Here is a 24,277-nt window from a genome sequence, read left to right on the forward strand (position 1 = left end):
TCCCTGCAGAGACATTTACTCTTCGTGGGGGGCAGGGGGGTTGGGGGGAGTTTCAATAAATAGACATCAGAGACCAGCACGGCTGAGGGGACCCGGGTGAGGACCGGGGCCAGCAGGGGGCAGTCCAGCTACTGGGGCCAGGGCTGCTCCCCGCGAAGGGTGTCCTGCCTCTCCCTGTCGGCGTCACCCCACCTCTGGGGCGCGATCTTCTTCTTGGGCCCGTGGGGCGGGGGGCCGATGAGGGCCTCAATGTCCTCGTAGCTGATGACTTCCCTCTCCAGCAGGGCGCCTGCCAGCTGGGAAGGACAAAGGGGCCGTGTGAGCGGCCAGCAGGGCACAGCAGGGCCCGGAGGAGGAGGGAGGCGCGCAGCCCTGGGACCCGCCACTTCCCAGGTCAGTCGCCCAAGCAAAGGACGGCTGCCTGTCTCAACCCTGAGGGCCAGGTCCCAGCTGCTGGCCCAGGAAGTGTTCCACTTCCTTCCAAATCCGTTCATCTCAGGCAGCCTGGCTCCTTTTACAGAACAAGTGTGAGTGTTGCCCTGTGGGGCTTCTGTGGCCCCACACCGGCTGCTCTGATGCATCTGGACCTTGAGAGTTTTCCGTGACTGTGACAGCAAGACTACATGGGGCTGTGAAAAGGCACCCTACGAATGGAAGGTATTAAGGACAGAAAACTGGGCAAGAAGTGCGAGTTTCCTGTGCCATGCTGGCAACGTTCCTGCAACTCTAAAACGCTCCTAGGAGTTCCCATCGTGGTGCAGTGGTTAGCGAATCCGACCAGGGACCATGAGGTTGCAGGTTTGATCCCTGGCCTCACTCAGTGGGTTAAGGATCCGGCATTGCTGTGAGCTGTGGTGTAGGTTGCAGATGTGGCTCGGATCCCGTGTTGCTGTGGCTCTGGTCTAGGCCGGCGGCAACAGCTCTGATTAGACCCCTAGCCTGGGAACCTCCACATGCCGCGGGAGCGGCCCTAGAGAAAGGCAAAAAGACAAAAAAAAATTTAAAAACAGATAAATAAAATAAAATGCTCCCAAACTGGAAAGCGAATCCTACAAACCCCAGAAGTGTAAGACTTGGAAGAGGATGACACGCTATCAAGCAGACCCTGGATGAACTTTAGCTGATGGTCACCCTCCATCTACTTTGAAGGAACTGGCTCGACAAATTCGTAATTAAGAGCAAAACACAGCAGGAAGGCGTTAGATTCCAGTTGACCTGAGGGGAAGCCCTGTCATGTGGTTCCCACAGGTCTCTGCATCGGAGAAGTGACAGGTGGGACCCGGCCCGGGCTCGCGCGGGGCAGCCTCACCGCCTGCAGCTTGTCCAGGTTGTCCCGCAGCACCTTCTCCGTGTGTCTGTAGGCCGTGGCCACCAGCAGCCGTGCCTCCTGGGAACAGAAGGTGAGAGTCAGTGATGGGCAAGGATGGCTGGCACCACCCACAGGGGCGCAGCCCAGCCGAAAGCACGTGCCCGGAAGGGTTCAGGACAGGGTCGTGCAGCTGCCACCACCCCAGATGCCCTGCCAGCTCCTGGGCCCTCCGGGCACACCTGTAGGCAGCGCGTGCGCCCTGCAGGCCCGCCCTCCCACTTGCGCGTCACCAGCCGTCTGTCGGGAGCCAGGAGGGGCTCGAGCAGGACGCAGCGGGGCAGGGGGCGAGGCCCAGCAGACACTCACGTGGTCCATCATCTGCTGGAGGCCCTGGCTGAAGGGACGCCGCCCGACGCCCGAGAGGCCCTCCTGCGCCTCGGGGAAGGAGACGGGCCCGACGCTGGGCGCCATCCCGAACTGCTTCACCATGGAGTAGGCGATGCGGGTGACCTTGCGCAGGTCGTCCTGGGCCCCTGCAGGGGATCAGCAGGAGCCGGTTCTTTCCCGGGACCTCACTTCCTGTACCTGGGCCTGACACTTTAACAGGTGCTCCTGGAGTGCCCTAGGGACTCAGCGGGTTAGGGATCCAGCACGGTCACCACTGTGGCACAGGTTCGATCCCTGGCCCGGGAACATCCCCAACACTGCAGGTGAAGGCAAAAAAAAAAAGCCCTCTTCCGTTTCAGAAACAACTTACAGGTGCCTGTCTGGGTTCAGTGCAGTGGCAGTTAAGTGGCACAATTGACAACACAGACCCCACATCTCCAAGAACCCTCACCCGCTGAGGGTCCAGTGCGATGCCAGCTTGAGAGCCGGGAAGATGCCTCAACTGCAGGGCTTCGCAGAGCCTCTGCTCATCCGACAAGCAATCATGTGAGGGCGTTAACAGCCTGTGAGCAGCAAGTGCCTTTGTAACAACTCACTGATTTAAAGAATCTGGCCTTGGGGTTCCCTGGTGGCTCAGCAGGCTGGGCATCTGGCATTGTCACTGCAGCAGGCATGGTTGCTGCTGTGGCGAGGGTTGATCCCTGCTCCAGGAGCTTCTGCATGCCACCGACACAGCCAAAAGAAACTTTATATTAAAAAAAACACAAAAAACCAAAGTCTTGCTTGGTTCAAGCCTCCTTTAATGGTAGCTGCTTTTTTTTTTTTTTGGTCTTCTAGGGCTGCACCCGCAGCATGTGGAGGTTCCCGGGCTAGGGGTCGAATGGGAGCTACAGCTGCCGGCCTGCACCACAGCCACAGCAACTCGGGATCTGAGCCACATCTGTGATCTACACCCCAGCTCACAGCATTCCTGGATCTGTAACCCAAGGAGCGAGGCCAGGGATCGAACCCGCATCCTCATGGATCCCGGCTGGGTTTGTTAAACTGCTGAGCCACAAAGGCAACTCCGAACGCTTACTGAGCAGCTGGAGTGCCAAGCGCACGCCACTATTGAAACCCCTCCGTCAGACTCAGATGGGCAGCCCGCTCCTCACCCGAAGTCACTCTGTTGAAGGAGATGGACTCGGCTGCCCGGCCGCCCAGGGCCATACACATCCGCTCAAACAGCTGCTCCCTGGTGAACAGGTGCTGGTCTCTCGGGAGCATCTGCGCGAAGCCCAGGGCTGCGTTTGTCCGCGGCGTGATGGACACCTGCAGGGTCCGTGGGCAGGAGGGAGGCCTCAGAGATGAAGGTGGGGGTGCAGAGTCTCTCATCCCAGGGCGGCCCTGCAGGGCCGCAAACCTGTCCTCACTTTCATAACGAAGGCCAGTGTAGCTGCAGCACTGGGAAGCGGCCGCCCTGGCGCCTGGAGGGCAGAGCGGTGCCGAGGCCCAGACCACATGCCCAAGGGCGCCCCCCACATATCCCACGTGCGCCCTGGGCCGGGCTCCTGTAGCAGGTGCGGCTCTGAGGGTGACTCGGGCCCCTCAGCTGGCCGCGCTGCAGGCGGGGGCTTCTCAGTGCGACTCCCTCATCTGACCTTCAGGCATCAAATAAATCGGAAACCCTGAGCACAGGCCCTTTGACGTCAGGAAACGTACTTCGCCTCGGGTTTCCCACCCTAAGCTTTTTGGAGCTGCGGCATTAAGATATTTATCCTGGTGACTGACTCTTTCAAGAGGCGACTGTCCTCCCGCCTCCCGGGGCCGAGTTCTGCACACACACACGACACCCAGCCCGACAGGACGCAAAAGGAACCACGTGATCAGCAGGACATCATCCGCGGCAACCCGACCAGCAGGCTCTTTTGCCGTGACCGACACCTGAAGACACCGACAGACACGGAACACAAGCGCTGGGGCTGCAGCTGCCATGTGCTCCCGGGATGGAGGTTCGGGAACAAACTGCAAGGCAGCTCCTCCCAGCGAGCTGGACCAGACCCCAGCTCAGCCCCGGCTCAGCCGCACAGTTACAACCCAAGAGATACGGCACCACAGCCCAAGTGCCCGCACCGTCCTCAGTGGTCGCTCAGGGGCCTCCTGGGCACAAGGACGCACACCTGTAGAGGCAACCCTGATGCCACCTCCTGGCAAACATGTCCTCATTGAGCTCACAAATGTCTGCAGTAGTGTTTTTATATTATTTTACTGTCTTTCTAGGGCCGCACCCCCACATAAGGTACTTCCCAGGCTAGGGGTTGAATCAGAGCTGCGCTGCTGGCCTAAGCCACAGCCACAGCCACACCAGACCCGAGACATGGCTGTGACCTACACCGCAGCTCGTGACAACGCCAGATCCTTGGATCCTTAACCCACCAAGCGAGACCATGGATCGAGGGCAGGGATGGAACCCGAATCCTCATTAGTCAGCTTTGTGACCTGCTGAGCCATGTGGGAACTCCCAAGAATAGTGTTTATCAGTGTGTACGAACCTCAACTCTAAGCTTAGGAGCCATGTCATCAAATCGACACATCTCAGAGCGGATAATAAACTCAGCCATTTTCCTTTCCTTTTTTGGCTGCCCTGCAGCCTATGGAGTCCGTGGGAAAGCCAGATCCTTAACCCACTGTGGGGCCGGGGATCAAACCTAAGTCCCAGGAATTGCCTTCATGGCTCAGCGGTTAATGCATCTGACTAGGACCCATAAGGATGTGGATTCGATCTCTGGCCTCGTTCAATGGGTTGGGCATCCGGCGTTGCTGTGAGCTGTGGTGTAGGTCACAGACGCAACTCAGATTCCATGTTGCTGTGGCTGCGGTGTAGGCCGGCGGCTGTAGCTCCAATCGGACCCCTAGCTTGGGACCTTCCATATGCCTCAGGCGCGGCCCTAAAACGCAAAAACAAGCCTCGGTCCCAGCCTCCAGAGAGGCTGCCCATCCTGCTGCACGACAGCGGGAATTCCAAACCTGACAATTCTCAATTCCACCAGCAGCCGGGCAGACAGGGAGATGCCAGGTGGCCCACGGTCATCCCCAGTTTCGACTGAGGCTTCCTGCCCTGCGGCCCAGGAGAGGAATCTGCGGCCACACCCCAGCCTGTGCCCAGGCCGGCACTTTCTCTTCAACTGGCACAGAGGCGCAGCTTCCCCACCGAGCTCTGCCCAGCCCCGGGGCCGCACCCACCTTCATCACGGCCTCCGTGTGCTCCAGCAGCCAGCCGACCAGCGCGTGGCCCGACTCGTGGAAGGCGACCACCTTCTGCTCCTCCCTGGAGAGGACCTGGCTCTTCTTGGCAGGACCTGGAAGGGGCCCGGGAGCGGGGACTCAGGCCCGCACGCGGCGCAGGGCAGCGGCCAGGCACTCCTGTGTCGCCGAAGTCAGGTCACCGAGGCTCCCCCTGCATGCCGAGCCCTGGCCAACCCCACGTCCACCCCCGCTACTCTGGGACTCGAAGGGAAACTCATGGAGCCGGGGCCAGGCTGCAGGGGCCTCGCTCCTCGCCACGTCCGTCGGCGCCACAATCAGCCCAGCTGCTCCGAGAAGCCCCTGGGTGAGGCTGCGGGCTGATGGCGCAGGCGCGGCCCCTGCTGGCGCTCAGACCAAGCCGGGAAGCTGCCGCCCCGGCTCCTCAGTTCGCTCTCACCCCGGCAGTGGCCCAACCTCGTGACCTCTGGGACACTCCCTGCTCAAGTCACTGCAGGGGTTTCATCCACTGTCGCCAGTTTCCCACCATCCCTATGTGTGCCTCTTTACCACCCGGACGAGCGCCAGGTTCAGGGCACCGTGTAAGCGGCACCCCTGGGATCGGTGACCACAGCTCGCACGCTGCAGCAGGCTCGTGTTTCCTGCCCGGCCGTCACAGGAACAGAAGCGCCGGCATGCAGCGGGGGCCCTGGGCACAGCTCTCTGCTACCTCCTCGTCCTCCATGCGCAGCAAGGGGCTGACACAGGACGCGGGGCCTCCCGTCCGGGCGCTCGCAGCTTCCCCAGGCTGCCCCCTCGGCTCACGCCAGGGCTGAGGGTCTGTTCCTCTGTTTCCCTGCCCAGACCCACTCCCCTTCCAAGCTGAGGCCTCCTCGTTCTGCCCGACCGCGTGGATGGTGGCCTGTCCCGCCTGCAGCCCGCTCAGGCGCCCACCAGGGTGGACGGGCTGAGAACAAGCACCTGAGGCCACAAATGCCCCGTCCACCTCTGCTGGACAGCCAGTCTGCTCTCGGCTGACGTCCAGTGTTGTCAACCAAGGCAAAGCAAGCCCCACTGCGGGGCCACCACGCAAACAGGCACCCCGACACCTCTCTCCTCAGGCGACAACCCACGGTCTGAGGTCCCGGCGTCCAGGGCCCCGCCCGCACCGCGTCCCTTACCGGCCACCACGCGCTCCACGGCGTACTCCAGGTTGGACGTGTGCACAGCCGGGTGCCCCTCCCGCGCGGCGTGCAGCGCGGCCTCGTTACAGATGTTGGCGATGTCGGCACCTGTCGGCACAGCGGGGGGGGTCGGGGGTCAAGCAGATGAAGAGGGGTCAGAGGGCGGGAGGAGGGGCCAGGGCAGGACCCTAAGCCCCAGGTGCTGCTGCACAGCTGTGATGGGGGCGGCCGGACCCTCCTGTTCCCCCATTGCAGGTCCACAGTGAAGGACGAGAAAGGCTAAGCGCCACAGATCCTAGTTGAGGATATTAAAAAAGCTGCAAGGGGGCTCCTGCTGGGGTGCGTCAGGATCGGCGCTGTCAGGGGAGTGCTTGGACGTGGCCTCGACCCCCACCCAGCACAGAGTGCTAGGATCTGCGTGGCCACAGCTGCAGCTCGGGTCTGACCCTGGGCCCGGGAGTGCCTCATGCCGCGGGGCGGCCAGAAATGGAAAAAAAAAAAAAAAAAAAGAGGGATTTTTATCCACATTGCCCTGCACAGAAAAGCGTCCCACACACAACAGTCTCCGCTGGTCAAAAACCCGTGGAAGGCAGTGACAGGCCTGGCACCGACTCAGGGCGGCACCTGGCAGGGAGCAGCGGGAAGGAGCACCCGGGGGGACCAGCTTTGGGGAGAGGAGCCCTGCTGCCTGCTGCGCACACATCCCCGGGGACGCCCCACTCCCCGCCCCAGGACAAGGACGCCCCCAGAACCCTACCACTGAAGCCAGGCGTCAGCTCAGCCAGACGCTGGGAGTAGAAGCTGCTGGCCTGCGTCAGCTTCAGGCTCTTCAGGTGCTGCTCGAAGATCTCCCTCCTCTCCTGGACCCAGGACAGGGGACCCGCCGACACGCAGGAGCCCCGTGGTCAGGCCTGCCATGCGGGGCGGGACCACCTCCAAACCCCCGCCCTCCGCCGCGGGACCGGACAGCACCCGGGACGCTCCCAGCCCACCCAGGAGCCTCCTCACGCCCCGCTGGGCTCCCACTGGCCCAGGCCCGACCACTGCAGGTGGAGGTGCACACAGGCCCGAGGCGGCGGGGCTGGCGGGGCCGAGAGGTGCCCGGGGTTTGCGCCCCCTCCCCGGCAGGGCGGCCCTGCAGCTCGTGCCCCCAACCCTGGGACTGCACAGACTGCGCCCGGGCTCAGCGCAGACCTTTGAGGATCAAGAGGAAACCACGGGGGTCAAAACCAGGCGGGCAGGGAGCCGAGGCCCGGACAGACCAGCCCCGCGGGGACGTGTGGGCCAGAGGGCAGCCAGGCCGCACCACCTGCAGCGTAGGGAGGTCGATGAACACGTGCCGGTCCAGTCGGCCTGGCCGCAGCAGAGCGGCGTCCAGAATGTCAGCTCGGTTGGTGGACGCCAGGACAATGACGTGGTCGGTGGTGCCCATTCCTAGATGGACAGACAGGGGTGTTGGGGGTGCTCTCAACCGAGCGGCTTCCCTGGGGACACCCTCCAAGGACCCGCGGCTGGAGAGACGGGGCACCAGCACCATCATTCTGAAGGCAGCAACGTGGACCCGCCTCGAGGCTCGACCACCAAAACCCCCTACGAGCCACCCCTTAGCTCCCAGGCCAGAGCCCAGGGGCAGAGCTGCAGCTCAGAACCCAGCTCCACCCCCACGTCAAGACAGTGACCTGGGGGAGGGACGAGGGGACGAGGGGACACGGGTCGCCACGGGGGCGGGGGCACTGCCTTCAGCACTGGCTCAGGGCCCCGCGTTTCCCGCCCAGGTTTCTCGCGTGAGGATTTCTGCTGCAGGGCCGCCCCTGAGGTGTATGAAGGTGCCAGGCTAGGGGTTGAATCAGAGCTGCAGCTGCTGCGTCTGCGCCCCACACCACAGCTCACGGCGACGCCAGATCCTTAACCCACTGAGCGAGGCAGGGACTGAACTGCATCCTCATGGATGCTCGCCGGGTTCGTTACTGCGGAGCCACAACAGGAACTTCCTCTCACAAGGATTTGAAAGCAAGTCCAGAACCATCACTGGGGCGCAGAGCCAGGTGTGAGCCTGACAGGTGCTGGGCACGAGTAGGAACACACGCGGCGGTGCCCGCAGCAGTGCTCCAGACCTAAAGAAAGGCACACAGAGCACCCACGATCCAGAACACTCGGTCTGCCATACAACGGGACACGCGCGGGGGCCGGGGGCGGGGGGGACTGGCTGAGTATGCGCCCGCTGCAGGGGACACGGGGCTCGACGCCCACTCGCCTCTGCTTTGATGGGTATTTGAAAAGTTCCAGAATACAAAGTTTAAAAGACAGAGATGCTGTGACCTCTCCCACTAGAGATTTATAAAATTAATCTGGAAGAAACTGAGGCGAACAAGTGTCAACAGACAGGATGTGTGGCCAGAGGGAGAGTCCTGGACAGACAGGCTCCGGGGCCAGAGGGGCAACCCTGCTAGGAAGCCAAGCGGGCTCCCCCCGCACTCCTGCAAAGCCCGCCTTCCACAGGCGGGAGCTGTGGACAGAATCCTGCCGCTGTATTAACGTGGAGGAACAGCAGGAATAACGGGTACGGGAGGAGAGAGCGGCTGGGCAGGGGCGCCCGCGTCACGGGGCTGCGGGCACAGCCCCGGGGCCTCCCGCAGAAGGGCTCCGCCCTCTGGGTGAAGCAAGTGAACTACAGGGTCTCGTCCCAGAACTTACGCGGTTGCAGACACACCACAAGGTGCAAAGAAACCAGCCTATTCAGTAACTGCCAGCCCCATACCCCGTCCCCTCTGTCCCCCGGGGACGAATGCCACCCCCACGGAGACCTCCCTACACGGCCGCCACCTGCCCTCCACCCTCGAGGTCTGTCATTCTGACCATTTCCCCACCAATCGAATCCTCCGATCTGCCATCTCTCAGGTTGGCCTGTTCCAGCCACCCAGTCGTGTGTCCCAGCTGCCAGCTTCTCGGTAAGAGCATGGGACTTAACCACACACGCTCTGAGGACAGCGGGTGTCGAGTCTTCAGCGATTACAGGTTGTGCCCGGCAGGGTACACGTGTTTGCGGACAGGGGTCAGGGCTGCTCCAAGAGGCCGCACACTGTCCCCACCACAAGGTCAGGGCTGCTTCTGCCGCACACAGGCGTGTTTTTGCAGCTGCCTCGCTCACATCAGGGTCCAATTTCTTCACACGGCCGGCAGCTCACCCGGCGTTCCCACCACATCTGACACAGCGCGGCCAGGGGTGTGTTTCTATCAAAACCTCAGCAAGAGTCCTTGGCAGATACGGACAGGCTGATTCTAAAATTACATGAAAAGGCAAAGCAAGCAGCTACGGTTCTGGTCAAGAACAGAGCTCGGCCCCCGCCCGCGGCTACGCGATGAGGGCCGTGGGGCGTGTGCGAGGGCAGACTGTCCGGAGGTGCCTGGCCGAGGCTCCGTGACGGTGAGTTCAGGGGAGGACAGTGTTCTAATCCCAGGCTCAACCAGACCAAAAGTGACGACCAGACCGCACGCCTTACACACAAACTCACCTACCGCGGCCACAGGCCTGGTGAAGGGGTTGCCTCTCCCTCATCTCACTGCAGAGGCGCTGACCCTCAGTGCAGCAGGTGAGACCCCCTGGTCTCTTCCCGCCAGAGGCCAGCACGAGACACCGTCCCTGGGCGCGCAGCGGTCCTTGCTGGCCAGGCCTCTGGGCTCTGATGCACTCACGCCGCCCAACTTGGCAAAACAGAGGGTGGATGCAGAACCCAGCACAGAGCCACTTCTGCGCCCACCGACCTGGGACCCTGGCCAGGCGGCCTGTGGCTCCGAGTGACTGGGAGGCTCCCACAGGCTCTCCCATGACCCCACTCCCTGGGTTACAGGCTGCTCCGCGGGCTCCCGGGCAGGTCGTGGGGGCCGAAGCGGTGGCACAGCAGAAGCTCTGCCCAGGGCAGCAGGGCGCAGGCAGAGCAGGCGCCACGTGGGAAATGCTCCCCGAGGCGCACGTCTGTCTTCGAGGCAGAAGCAACAGCAGCAGAGACAGGGTGACGCTCCCGTGGCCTGGGTGCCCGCCTGCAGCGGAGCCACCAGCAAGCCTCCGCCGTCACACACACGCAAGGTCACAACCACACGCAAGGCCGCACCCGTCAGCCTCCCTTCCCGGTGCAGAAACCCCGGCTCAGAGAATCAGGGTGGAGAGCCCCCCGTGCACCCTGGGCAGCGCTGGATGAGACGTCTGCACGACCAATGCGAGGAGGCCACACCCTCCCGCCAGTCCCTCGGCATCAAGACGGTCACCCGGTGTTCAAAGAGAGCAGCCGTGGTTCAGCCCACGCGGCCCTGCCAGGAGCGTGCTTGTCAGACGTGGCGGCTCCGGGGTTCACTCTTCAGACCAGGCGCTCTGGGCGCTGGTGGAAAAGCAGAGCCGGGGGCGGCCGCGGCTGAGGGGCCGGGACCTGGCCCGGGAGGCGCCCCGCAGGCCCCCTGGTGCGACTCCAGAGCCTCGGCTCAGGTCTGAAGACACCGAGCCGTCGGGATCGGGCCCTGAGGAAGCTCGGTCTTCGTGCCCCGGCTCTTTCAAGTGGCCTGGGAGCCACGTCCTGCGCTGTCCTGATGGACACGCGGATGAGCGGGTCCCTGGAAGGTCTCCAGGGCCCCAGACGTCAACCGCTCTCAGGACGAGGAGCAGCCCTTTCCTCGGCTTGTGAGACGTCGCTGTCCAACTGCAGAGCTTCCCGCCGAGGAAGTGCTTCCCGCGCATCGGCCCACCGGCCCAGCGCGGCGTGGAGAGGCTCGAAGCCCGCGTCCCCACGCCAGGGGCCGGCTTCAGCGGTGCCAGGCACAGGCGGGGCCCCAAGGCTGCTGGGCTGCTCCTGCCAGACGTGCGGGGTGGAGCTGCCTCTGAGGGCACCGCAGCCACACGGTGTGTGGTGGGTGGGGCGCTTTCAGGGGACGGGCCTGGGAGAAGCGCCAGTCACAGCCAGGCTGCAGGAGACCAAGGCAACAGGACAGGCGGCGTGTGAGGCTGGGTTGGACCCTGGACCAGGGGGGCACAGGCGCAGGGTCCGGGCTCATCCGCGTCCCCTGCAGGCTACCTAGGCACACGGACGCTGTGTAGTGCTCCCCCAGGTCGGAAATCGCTGAAAGCGAGAGGCTGGAGACGTCCACCCCCAGCCACATGCAGTCCCATCCTACTGTCCACATGCTGGATGCCAGAGCCACCAACCCAGACGGTAAGAACACGGGAAAGAAAAATAAATAGGCGAATACATGATTCTCCTAGAACCAAAAGTACTTTGAGAAAAAAATGGCTCCCGATGTACAATACCTAAAATAGAACTGGAATTCTGTTTAAAAAGACCTTAAAACTGGGTCTTAAACAGCTGGGACCTGAAAACTTTCTGACGTGCCCATGTTCACAGCAGCGCTAATCACAGCGGCCAGAAGCCTCCAGGGATGGATGACAGATAAACCAGCTGCGGCCCAGCCACACGGGCACAATGCTCAGCCTTGACGGGACGGGGATCCTGCCACGGGCTAGGCCCGGACGCCCTCGAGGCAGGACACCCAGGGCAACGAGCCGGTCCCCACAGGCCGGACACTGCTGGGCCGCACCGGAGTCACACGCGAGGGGGAAGAGGAGAAGGAGGGAACCAGGGGCCGCCGAGGGGCACGTGGACTTGGTGTTCAATGGGGACGCAGCTTCTCTTCTGTTTGTGTGTAGCGGTTGCTGTGGTTTTACACAAATTTCACCCGAGTACAGCCGACTCACAAAGCTGTGTTTGGGGACAGACTTTCGGTGGGGAAGATGAGAAAGTTCTGGACGTGGATGGTAGGACGGGGACAGCAGGACGGGGTCGGCAGTGACAGAACAATGGGGATGTATTTACTGCCCTAAACTCTACACTTTATAAAAATAGTCAAAAGGCTGAAATTCATCTTATGTATGTTTTACCACAACAGAAACACACGGTATCTGTATACGCCCCCCCAAAGAGGACTGACACAAGCAGCCCCAAAGAAAAACAGTCCATGTTTCCATTAAAAGAGAAAGAAATCGGGAGTTCCCATCGTGGCTCAGCACACGCATCTGACCAGCATCCATGAGGTCGCAGGTTCAATCCCTGGCCTCAGTCAGTGGGTCAAGGATCCAGCATTGCCGCGAGCTGTGGTGTAGGTCGCAGATGCGACTCGGGTCTGGAGTGGCTGTGGCTGTGGCGCAGGCCAGCAGCTATGGCTCCGACTGGACTCCTGGCCTGGGAACCTCCCTGTGCCGCGGGTGCGGGCCTAAAAAGACAAACAAAAAAAGAATGAAAGAAAAAAAAAAAAGAAATTGTGTGGAAGCCACTCCAGAGGTCATTTCAAGGGCAGCCGACACAGCGCCCAGCTCAGGGCACCTGCTGCACCGGCTGCGGCCCTTGTGGGACAGACTCCGGGCAGCACCATCGCCAGGGCTCCTACAAGCCTGCCAACCGCCGTCCTGACCCCGCCAGCGCTCCCTCCTCTTCCTCCCGCCCCCCCCCCAGTGCCCTGACCGTGAAAGCCACGGCCGTCCCCTGACCTCCACCGCTGCTGGAGGCCGACACCGGGCAAGAGCAGCCCGGAGGCCCGCCTCCCTCCCCCGATCCCGGGGCTCACCGTCCATCTCCACCAGCAGCTGGTTCAGCGTCTGCTCCTCCTCCGTGTTGGAGAAGCCGGACATGGTGCTGGCGCGTTTCTTGCCCACAGCGTCGATCTCGTCGATGTACACGATGCACGGGGCCCGGGCCCGGGCCTCCCTGAAGAGACTCCGCACACGGGCTGCGCCGAGGCCTGAAGACAAAGGATCAGGGAGCGGGCAGGGCCGGGACCCCAGCCCTGCTCCCGGCCACCACCCAGCAAGCGCCACTGCTGCACACGGGCCGGGCCACACGGAGCGACCAGCTCCCAGGCCCTCGTCGTGCGAGCGTCCCCCTCACGTGGTCTCGGGTCTCCCGCTCCACCCCCACGTCCCCAACAACCCGAACCCTCCCCCGACACTCGGTCAGGCGGGCCCACCTCCGATGACCTCCACGAACTCCGAGCCGGCCATTGCCAGGAAGGGCACCTGGGCCTCCGTGGCCACCGCCTTGGCCAGCAGCGTCTTCCCGCAGCCTGGGGGGCCGAGCAGCAGTGCACCCTTGGGGACCTTGGCGCCAAGCTGGAGGAAGCGCTCGGGACTCTAAGATGACAGCAGAGGAGCTCTCGTCATGGCTCAGGGGTTAAAGAACCCAACTAGGATCCATGAGGATGAGGGTTCGATCCCTGGCCTCGCTCAGTGGGTTAAGGATCCCACGTTGCCGGGAGCTGTGGTGTAGGTCGCAGACGTGGCTCTGCTCCCGCATTGCTGTGGCTGTGGTGAAGGCCGGCGGCTACAGCTCCAATTGGACCCCTAGCCTGGGAACCCTCCATATGCTACAGGCGTGGCCCTAAAAAGACGACAAACCAAAAGAAAAAGAAAAAAGCAGCAGACAATGGGGCGCTGACCTCTGGTGCCTCCTCCAAGAATCTCCAGGAAATGACTCCAGAAGCTTGGGTCACAGAAGCAGAGCGCCCTGCCTGACAGTCAACGGGCCTCCAAGCCCCAGGCGTCCGCCACAGACGACACCGGGCGGGAGGCCCACGCGGCGCACGTCCGCCGCCCCTCACCTTCAGATAATCCACGAACTCCTTGACCTCCAGCTTGGCCTCGTGCATTCCCGCCACGTCCTTGAAGCTGACCCCCTTCCCCATCTTGCCGTCCACGATTGTGAAACGAGCCATTTTAAGCTGATTCTGGGCAGAAAAGCAAAAGGCAGAGCCCTGTACACCCCAGCAGGGCAGGGGAGCCGTGGGGGCCTGCTCCCCGTGCCCTCGCCCACCTCTGCAGCCACGCGGACAGCAGCCAAGGGCCCGGCCTGCACACTCGAGGGCACCTAGAGTTAGAAATCGGTCGAGCATCGAGCCATCAGCCTTAAGAAAAAACTCCCCACGTAAACTAGGCGGCTGGACGCTGCGCACGAGCTCTCTCGCCTTCCCAAGCAGCTTCCCCCAGGCGCCCGCGTGGTTCCTTTCCCTGATCATAAAAGTTACGTAACGACGCTCAGTTCTGGGGAGGATTGGCAGAAATGTTACTTGGAGTTCCCATCATGGCTCAACAGTAACAAATCTGACTGGCATCCAGGAGGACTCAGGTTTGATCCCTGGCCTCGCTCAGTGGTTTAAGGATCCAGTGTTGCTGTGGCTGTGGTGTAGGCCAGCAGCTGCAGCTCTGATTCCACCCCAGCCTGGGAACCTCCATATGTTGCGGGTGTGGCCCTAAAAACCAAAAAGAAAAAAAAAAGGCACTCGGTTAATTTCTGGAGAGCAATCAGGCTGGACAGATAAGCTCTTAGTGAGGACTCGAGCTTAGCCCGGATCCGCTTTGGGACAGGCTCCCAAAAGAGGCGAGGGTGTGGAATTCCTCACGGTATTAAACACAATTAAACAGCCTGACCAGACAAGGACGATCTGCCTGCTCGAGGCAGGTACGGCACATGCACCACGAGTGTGCGTGTGGCCACCGACAGTGCCAGGCCTTAGCCACAGACGGGGAGTGTGCCCTGCGTCCCCGCCGTCCTGGTTCCCAGGAGGGTCCTCCCTGGGCCCCCTGCTGATGGGCTAACCAGCCAGGTACACTTTGCCAGGGAGGATGTACCCGTTATAACAAATGCCACGGGGACAGAAGACCTGCAGAGCCTGTCGAGGGTGTCCTTTTAAAGGCAGCCTTTGGAGCGCTCACTGTGGCTGAGCAGGTGAAGAATCCGACCAGTGGAGCTTCCGCTGTGGTGCAGCGGAACTGGCAGCTCCTAGGGCCTTGCACGGCAGGCTAGCGATCTGGGTTGCCCCAGCTGTGGCTTGCGGCAAGGCTGCGGCTTGGATCTGATCCTGGCCTGGGAACTCCATATGGCCACGGGACAGCCAAAAATGAAAAAAAAAAAGAAAAAAGAATCTGACTAGTACCCATGGGGACGCAGGTTCAATCCCTGGCCTTCCTCAGTGGGTTAAAGGACCCATTGTTACATTCCATGGTGATAACATGGTAAATGTAGTGTTAATAAAATAAGCGAACACACCAAAAAAAAACAAAAAACAAAAAACAAAAAAAAAACAAAAAAAAACAAAGGACCCATTGTTGCCAACAGCTGTGGTGTAGGTCACAGACACGGCTCAGATCTTGGCGTGGCTGTGGCGTAGGCCAGAGGCTAGGGCTCCGACTCAACCCTTAGGCTGGGAACGTCCTTATGCTGAGGATGTGGCCCTCAAAAGACTAAAGAAGTAAATAAAATAAAGATAACCTTTAAAGATATGTTGGCTAGTAAGGGACACCCCCAAAAAGTCAGGCCAAGCTGATACCGAAAACTGCAAAACAAACTGCGGTGTAAACCCCCAGCTCAGCCACCCCACAAGCCAGTGTGCCTGGGCCGGCCTTCGGGACAGGCCAGCTTTCCCTCTGCACGTGCCCCCAGCTCACGGGAAAAGGACGCAGCACAGACACAGGTGCATCTCAAGACCCCGCGTTTAAGGAGACAAAACTGGTAAACTTACAAAGGCACTGAATCCACCTTCCCTTCCTGTCATTCCGGCCAGACGGAAGACATACCACAGGATGGCCAGGCCCACGGCGGTCATCCCCAAGGCGTAGAGGGCACTAACAGAGGGGCAGGGGCGAGAGAGAGGCGGGCAGAGGCTCAGCCACGGCCCCTGGCCGGCCAGCCCGCCTCAATGGTGAGAAGTGCCCTCGCTGAGGCCCCTGCGGAACCAGCGGCTGAGCCCATCCGCCCTTCAGAAAGTGCCCAGAGCGTCAGGTCTGGGGCCGGGCAAGCCGGGCAGCGGCGTCTGTCCAGGGCCCGAAGCCAGAACGTGTCCCCTGACTAGGGCCTTAGGAGAGGGATGCCTGCCACGAGCAGCGCTCCCACGTCACCACGTGTGGTCAGGAGGGCACAGGAAGCACAGCAGTGACACGGGCCAGTCCGAGGGCATCAGCCACCCCGCCCCACAACCACCCCAGGCCCCGCCTTGGGCAGGGGACAGAGAAGCCACCAGCCCTGCACCCTCATCTCCTCATGCCACAGTCCCAGCATCCAATCACACCAGCCCGTGAGCTGCCGATGCGCCGGCTCCGATAAGGGGTCGGCAGACCCCGGGCCCACAGGCCCTGCACAGACCTCCCTTCCTCTCGGCAACGCGGGGCCGAGCTGTTCTGCTGGACTCCCTGCTTCCCCCTCGCCCGTTCCCTCTCCGTGCTGGGAGCCAGCACCCACGCTGGGCTGCAAACGCCGCAGACAGGGGAAGAGGCAGCCAGACACTGCCCGGGCTCTGCACACCTCGCCCGCGCCTGCGCTTGCCCGCGGGCACTGCGGGACAGCGGGCCGAGCGGGCCGGGATCTGTCTGTGGTGGCTTCCCCCGTCGAGAGTCAGGCCCGGGCAGCTCAGGAGCACAGAAACGCGCACTTACTTGCCAAAGAAGCCTGTCCGCCTGTAGGACACGGGGATCCGGTCCTGGCCGCCGATGTTGAGCTCGTCCTCGGCCGCCCGAAGCTTCTCCTCGAACCTGTCGATATTCGCCACCTGCATCCGGTACATCAGGGCCAGCCGCTGGGGACAGAGAGCAGAGGAGCCGCTAGAGGGGCCGGCGGGACAGCCCACGACCCCAGACGACAGCCCACGGGCGCGCCGGACCCCCGGGCTCCCCGCTGCCGGTCAGAAACCACCCCCGCTTCCCACAGACAGCGACGGCAGAGCGTCCCTCCCAAGAGGCTGTGAGCAAGGGCAGGGCCGCACAGGCGCCAGAGGTCGCGGCGGGCGCCCTCGGTGGTGAGCACGGAGCAGGGCCGGCTGCCAGCCCAGTCAACCTACGGCTGGCTCGTCACCCGGCCGTGTCACTGAACGGGACATTCGGCCATGTGGGCACCTCCGCTCTGGGAGAGGAGGCGCCGGGCTGAGGGCGCGGGAAGCCTCCCATCTCCGCCGGCACAGACCGGGTCACAGCCACCCGGCCTCGGCAGCCTTTCCAACAGCCTGGGCCCATGTACTTTCCAGACCGGAACGGCTCCAAGCTCAGATTCTGAACGTACCCTTGGAATCTAAACCGAGCAAGAGGAGTTCCCGTTGTGGCTCCGCAGAAATGAACCCAACTAGTATCCATGAGGACACAGATTCGATCCCTGGCTTGGCTCAGTGGGCTAAGGATCCTGCGCTGCTGTGGCTGTGGTGCAGGCGGGCAGCTGAGGCCCCGATTCGACCCCTAGCCTGGGAACTTTCACATGCTGTGGGTACCGCCCTAAAAAGCGAGAAGAAAAACAAAACAAAACAAAACCGAGCAAGCACGCCCCGCCCCCAGCCTCCTTCCAGTTTTGTGGAATGCCCGGCACCGTGAGTGGCCAGTTGGGCTCCGCGCTGTGGGGTGAGAGGGCCGGACGGAAAGGCAAACAAGGGGACCTGCAGGCAGGACATACTGACCAGCGTCTGCACTGGAATACGCCGTGGCCTTAGGCACTGGGCTAACCTAATGGACCCCGACACTCAGTCTGGACTTCGACTCAAACACCTGGTACGGCCACGCCAAGGGGCTCACCAACTGGGGTAGATGGGAAAGGAAGGCCCTGTAAGGCATGGGGACTAAGGATCCTGCTGCAGCTGTGGCTCCAGTTCGATACCCGACCCGGGAGCTTCCACATGCCACAGATGTGGCCAAAAAAAAAAAAAAAAAGGGATAGGACTTCCCTTGGTGGCTCAAAGGTTAACGATTCAGACTAGGATCCACGAGGTCGTGGGTTCAACCCCTGGCCTTGATCAGTGGGTTAAGGATCCAATGTTGCAGACACGGCTCGGATCCTGCGTTGCTGGGGCTCTTGTGTAGGATGGCGGCTATGGCTCCGATTTGACCCCTAGCCTGGGAACCTCCATATGCCACAAGTGTGGCCCTAAAAAGATTAAAAAAAAAAAAAAAAAAAGATGGGATAGACAGGAAAAATGGACAAATGACCCTCTGCATGCCAAGATCCAAAGGGAAAACATGATTTCCGAAGCCAATTCACCTCCCCAAGCCTTCTCTGATGCCCTGGGCCGGAACCACCAGCTTCTGCAGTGACCCTGCTCAGCCCCAGAGGTTTCCACCTGGACAGCCCAGGTCCTCAGCTCACCCCACAGGCCAGGTGGGGGTCGGGCTGGCCCCTCTCCCTCCGCTCTGCACAGATCCGATCCCACCTGGACAGTCTGACTCTGGCGCTCCTCCAAACCGCCAAGGACCTCTAGGTCACGACCCCCACGTCTTGGGGGGGCTGAGGTACTCACAGGCCGGCCGAACACCACGGCTCCGGGGTGCAGGTACACCTCCACCACGTCGCTCTCCGGCACCACCTGCACCCGCTGCACCTCGCCCTTGGCCAGCATCTCGTGCACAAAGTCGTTCCAGGAGATGTTGCCGCCGCTGGAGCCAAGCGCGTTGAGAAGGCTCATGACCACGGCGATGACGAAGAGCGTACGCAGCCGCTCCCGGTACATCTGGTCCTCCCGCTCCCGGCGCCGCCGCTCCTCTGCAGGGAGGACCAGCGCGCACGCGCGCGCGCGCGGGGCTGGGACGAGCGAGCCCCGCCCCCGCGCGAGGCCCCGCCCCCGCCGCCCCAGGAGGGCTCCGCCCCCCGCAGTGAAAGACCCTGCTCTTTGGCTACTTTCCAACCCTGTAACGAATGACAGGCCATTCTAGGTCACCAACACTCCCCTGGGAGGTTCCACCGGCTTAGACAACGCGAACTCCTCCCAGGACCACACCCAGCACAGATACACAGATAGCACATTTGCCCCAGGCTGTGACCGCTGGGGGGGGGGGGGGGCAAGTAATCGAGTAATCCCTGCACACCCACAGGTCGTGGGACTCTCCTCCCCCATCTGCCACCCCGCAACATTCCAGTGAGGTGTCTGTGACTCATCACAGAAAACAGTATCCCCAGAGAGTGGACCGTGGAGAAGTTCCAGCTGTGGTGCAGCGGAAACCACCCCAGCTAGCATCCAAGAGGATGTGGGTTCCACCCCTGGCCTCGCTCAGTGGGTTAAGGATCCAGTGTTTCCTTGAGCTGTGGTGTAGGTCCCAGATGCAGCTCGGATCCGGCGTTACTGTGGTTGTGGTGTAGGCTAGCAGCTGCAGCTCCAATGTGACCCCGAGTCTGGGAACTTCCATATGCTGCAGGTACAGCCCTAAAAAGATAAAGTAAAATAAGATAAAATAAAAAATAGTAATTCCCAAATAGTGCTAATTCCAGAATAGACATGCGACTTAAGCCTGGCAGGTGAAGGGCACCAGGGCTGGGCCAGGGCACACAGAAGTCTCTCTTCAGACTGATTTGGCCGCTCCTCCCTCGGGGACATGCCCTGGGCCAGTCAGCGCCCCAAGCGAGGACGCAGCGGCAACGCTCAACAGGTCTGCACCCAGGAGGAGGTTCAGCCCTGAGCCCTGAGCCTTCCTCCCTGCAGAGCCCTCCACTCACTCAGGGCAGGTCTGGGGACAGAAGCCCCACCTGCTTTCAGAGACGCTCACTGGGACAAGGGACAGGCGTGCCGATGAAGGTGCCCCTGATGGAGGGCAGGGAGGACCCCGGAGTGGCACTGGAGGTGGGGGCAGGTGTGGTCAGGGCGCCGTTCCAGGTTGGGCTCCCCGGTCCCCAGACTAGCGCACTCGCGTGCCGACGAGCAAGGCAGCGGTCCTATAAGAACACCGGGGGCTGTACCTTCATCGTCTTCCGAGGGCCTCCCCTGCGGTTTATCACCACCGGGAGCCTTCTGCTGCCTCCTCGGGGTCTTAAAATAGTCCGCGCCTCCTACACGGAGAAGAGAAACCGTGTCGCGGTCAGAGAGCACAGAGGAGACTATAGTCTCAAATGACCAAAACCGAACAGAACCTTCTTTTCTCTTCTTTTTTGGCTGCCCCGTGGCATGTGGAGCTCTGGGGCTAGGGATCAGATCTGAGCTGCAGTTGTGACCTAAGCAACACTGGATCTTAAACCCACTATGCCGGGCCAGGGATTGAACCTGTGTCCCAGTGCTCCAGAGGCACCACCAATCCCCTTGAGCCAAGTGGGAACTCAACGGAAGCATCTGAAACCTACATGCAGGAAATTCAGAAGTTTGAAATGATCGTTCTATTTTTTTTTTTTTTTTTTTTTTGTCTCTTGCCTTTTCAGGGCCGCACCCATGGCACATGGGAGGTTCCCAGGCTAGGGGTCTAATCAGAGCTATAACTGCCAGCCTACGCCAGGGCCACAGCAACTCAAGATCCGAGCCGTGTCTGCGACCTACACCACAGCTCATAGCAATGCAGGATCTTTAACCCACTGAGCGAGGCCAAGGATCGAACGCGCAACCTCATGGTTCCTAGTCGGATTCGTTTCCACTGCGCCATGATGGGAACTCCAGAAGCTTGAGATAATCCTTCTTAATGTTACACTTACTAATGATAAAAAATAAAGTACTTCGACTTAGGTATCTTTGTATCTGACCTTGGTCAAAGGGAGGAAACAAAGCTTTCGAACGTAAATTTGAGCAAGTGTCATGAGTGTGCTGGAGAACGATCCTCTCAACACACACAGGAGCTTTAAGTTTCAACACACGAGGAGTTCCCGTCGTGGCGCAGTGGTTAACGAATCCTACTAGGAACCATGAGGTGGTGGGTTCGATCCCTGGCCTCGCTCAGTGGGTTAAGGATCTGGCATTGCCGTGAGCAGTGGTGTAGGTCACAGACGCAGCTCGGATCCTGCGCTGCTGTGGCTGTGGTGTAGGCCGGTGGCTATAGCTCCAATTAGACGCCTAGCCTGGGAACCTCCATGTGCTGCGGGAGTGGCCCTAGAAAAGGCAAAAAGACAAAAAAAAAAGTTTCAACACACGAATACCACCTGTGGCTCCGGCGTAGGCAGCATGGACAGCGAGCCATCAAGGAGCTCACCCAAACGGGCCCATGAGACGCTTGTCTAGTCCGTGCCTCGTCCAAGGTCTACACAGATCAGATCAGGGCTTAAAACGGGGGAGACCATCTCACAATGTGACTGAGCAGCACCTTTCTTCACGGACGTGAACAGAACCGCAAATAAAACTGCCAGGACGCCGCCAGAGCGGGTGCCACTGGGGGCACACGGAGGCTCACATGCCCAGGTATGGGCACTGGGCTGCCTCCTTACACAGCAATGGAAGGTGTCCTTGTTCCTTGTTCCACCTGATTCAAGGGGAGAGTAAAAGTCCAGGTGTCAACACTTAAGGTCACCTAACGTCAAGAGAGACAGGGAGCTCTTCTCTTGTGGGGAGCGGGTTGAGGATCCAGTGCTGTCACTGAATTGGCTCGGGTTTGATCCCAGGCCTGAGACCTTCCATATGCTACAGGCGCAGCAGAAAAGGGGAAAAAAAAAAAAAAAATGTACACACCTAAAAGTTTCCAGAGTCCTACTGGATTCTGGACTAGATGCTGTTTCACCAACAACATGCTGATCCCGCCAAAGGTGGGGGTTAGGAGTCGCAACTGGAAACTCTGAAGAAAAAAGAACGATGCTGAGAATCAATCCAGCAGTACCGCAGCGCGCCCAGGCCACTCGGACGAACTCCGGGGTGCCAAGTCTTTCCTAAAAGCGGGGAGTTATATATTTGTAACATTTACACCACGGCCTGAAATACGAAGTAATACTCTGAGCGTTGCTTCAAAGTTTTAACACAACATCACCAAAAAATAAATAAAAATGTCAAGAGTGAGTATGTCAAAGAAATGCTTAAAGCAAGGTGCTGAACACGGCGCCCAGCTCTTCCGCAGGAAACAGCAGCGAAGGCCTGGACTCTCCGCTCCAGACAAACACTCCTTGGAGCACATTTCCAGGACCCAGGTGCCGCTTTCCCACCTGAATGCTTTTGCCGTGATGGTCAGTTTAGTTTTTTCTATCTCTGCATTGCCAATTTCTTTTCTTTTTTTCTCCTTCCTCCCTTCCTCCTCCCCCTTTCTTTCTTTTTTCTTTTTTAGGGCCGCACCTGCAGCATGTGGAGGTTCCCAGGCTAGGGATCAAACTGGAGCTGCAGCTGCCGGTCTACACCACAGCCACAGCAACAAGGGATCTGAGCCGTGTCTGCCACATACGCTGCAGCTCACGGCAACGCTTGATCCTTAACGCACTGAGCAAGGCCAGGGATCGAACCCAAGTCCTCATGGATACTAGTCGGGCTGGTTACTAAGCCAGGACAGGAACTCCATGTGTTAGCAATTTCTGCATCTATTTTTATTCTTTTTAAATTGTTTTCCTTAGCTCACCCCCAGTTTGCTGCTATTACAGAGAAAAGTAACACCTTTCTGAGCGCTCTTTGGCAAGGGCTGCTCCTTAAGAAAGAAGATGTTACGTGTGATTTCCTTCTAGCAACAGGTTGAAAATTCCTACTTTTCACTATTATTGTTGATTTTAATTAAAAGTTTTCCTCTTGGGCGTTCCCTTCGTGGCTCAGTGGTTAACAAACCTAAGATCCATGAGGATACAGGTTCATCCCTTGGCTCACTCAGCGGGTTAAGGATCTGGTGTTGCCGTGAGCTGTGGTGTACAGGTCGCAGACATGGCTCGGATTCTTCGTCGCTGTGGCTATGGTGTAGGCCGGCAGCAGCTCCAGTTTGACCCTTTGCCTGGGAACCTCCATATACCATGAGTGTGGCCCTAAAAAGCAAAAAAAAAAAAAAAAAAGTCTCTTCTTGGTTCAGTGATGACAAGAAGGCATATAAGGGAAACTCGGCCAAGTAAATGAATAACATTAGTGTGGTAAATAGTAACAAAGGGGGGGGGTCACTCTTCAAAATCAGCCCTAGAATTCCCTAGTGACTCAGCAGGTTAAGAATCCAGTGTTATAAGTGCAGTGGTTCCAGTTACTGCAGCAGCGCCGGTCCCATTCAAGGCCTGACAATTTGCAAATGCTGTGGGTAGAGCCAAAAAAAAAAAAAACTCCCCAAGACAAAGAACACAGTCAGCCCTAAATACCATTTGCTTAAACCTCACATACTTTGATTACTCTTACAGCCCTTAGTGAGGTAATCTGCTCTATGTCACAAGTACATGAGAACTGCCTACTTCGGCCTTTATCTTCATAGAATGATCAGAGTCTGACAACAGATGATATGATTTTCCTCAACAGAATTAAAAAACCGGAGTTCCCATTGTGGCTCAGTGGTTAACGAATCCGACTAGGAACCATGAGGTGGTGGGTTCGATCCCTGGCCTCGCTCAGTGGGTTAACGATTCGGCGTTGCCATGAGCTGTGGTGTAGGTTGCAGACGTGGCTTGGATCCCGCGTTGCTGTGGCTGTGGCGTAGACCAGTGGCTATAGCTCCGATTCAACCCCTAGCCTGGGAACCTCCATATGCTGCAGGAGCGGTCCTAGAAAAGGCAAAAAAATAAAAAAACAAAAACAAAAAGTGCAATATATCTATAGTTGCCTTGGCAGGGTGGCCAGGTATCTAGAATAGAATTAAAATATGAAATTGGTCCTAAAACTATGGTAAAATGGAACAACATAACCTAAAAGAGGGCTAAAAAGCACCAGGACTTAAGGTCTTTGTTTCAGGGTGAAATGTTGACCTCACAGGACCTGGAACAATCTTTACACAGTCAATGAGTTTGTGTTCACAAGTCAAGCTACAGCACAAAAGTAAAACAGTTACAGGTGTTTTTCTCACAAACAAAACTTTCAGAAAGCCCACTTAAGAGCATCTGGAAGGCGCTGGAATTCAACCTGGTGACATCTGATCTATGCGAGCCAAGTGCAAAACTGTGCTCTGCTAAAAAGTGATGGAAGTCTTACTCGACTCAATTCCAAAGCGCTATGAAAAGCAGCAGAAGATAGCAACACACAAAACCAGGGCTAGAAAAACGCCAAGGCGGGGCCGTGCGGCCTCGCCCACGCCCCTCCCCCGGGGGCAGCCAGCTGGAGCGGCACCGCCCGCAGCACCACGCCAGGGGCCGCACCTCACCTGCAGGACTCGGCTTCCAGGCCCGACACAACCCACTGGAGGCCTGTGGACCACGTACAGCCACCTCCACCCGACCCCGGCGGAGCAGCCCGGGCTCCTGCCTGAGCAGCAGCCCCGCAGTCGCCCCCGCCCGGGCCCTGGCCCCGGGCGGAGAGCGCGTAGCAGCAGCCACGGCGCCGCCATGTTGACCCGGAAGCG

General features: G+C 59.7%; 1 protein-coding gene across 2 annotated transcripts; it reads right to left on the minus strand.

The window, feature by feature from the left end:
• On the minus strand, nt 1-24,277 carry SPG7 (SPG7, paraplegin matrix AAA peptidase subunit). 2 transcript variants are annotated; one of them, XR_002345286.1, is made up of 17 exons: nt 24,080-24,277; nt 21,514-21,616; nt 19,830-19,919; nt 18,400-18,641; nt 16,562-16,701; nt 15,652-15,754; nt 13,735-13,860; nt 13,105-13,267; nt 12,706-12,879; nt 7,412-7,536; nt 6,860-6,962; nt 6,100-6,210; nt 4,919-5,034; nt 2,851-3,007; nt 1,676-2,013; nt 1,310-1,387; nt 1-296 (listed from the first exon to the last, which is right to left on the minus strand). XR_002345286.1 is itself a non-coding variant. In XM_021097003.1 (17 exons), exons 1-17 carry the CDS (start codon nt 24,260-24,262, stop codon nt 129-131), a joined length of 2,349 nt encoding a protein of 782 aa, XP_020952662.1. In that variant the 5' UTR covers nt 24,263-24,277; the 3' UTR covers nt 1-128. The 2 variants fall into 2 exon arrangements, 1 of the variants encoding a protein (XP_020952662.1); XM_021097003.1 differs by having other exon boundaries at nt 1,676-1,842.

Source organism: Sus scrofa, chromosome 6 (genome assembly GCF_000003025.6).
Source record: "Sus scrofa isolate TJ Tabasco breed Duroc chromosome 6, Sscrofa11.1, whole genome shotgun sequence".
Taxonomy (NCBI): Eukaryota; Metazoa; Chordata; class Mammalia; order Artiodactyla; family Suidae; genus Sus; species Sus scrofa.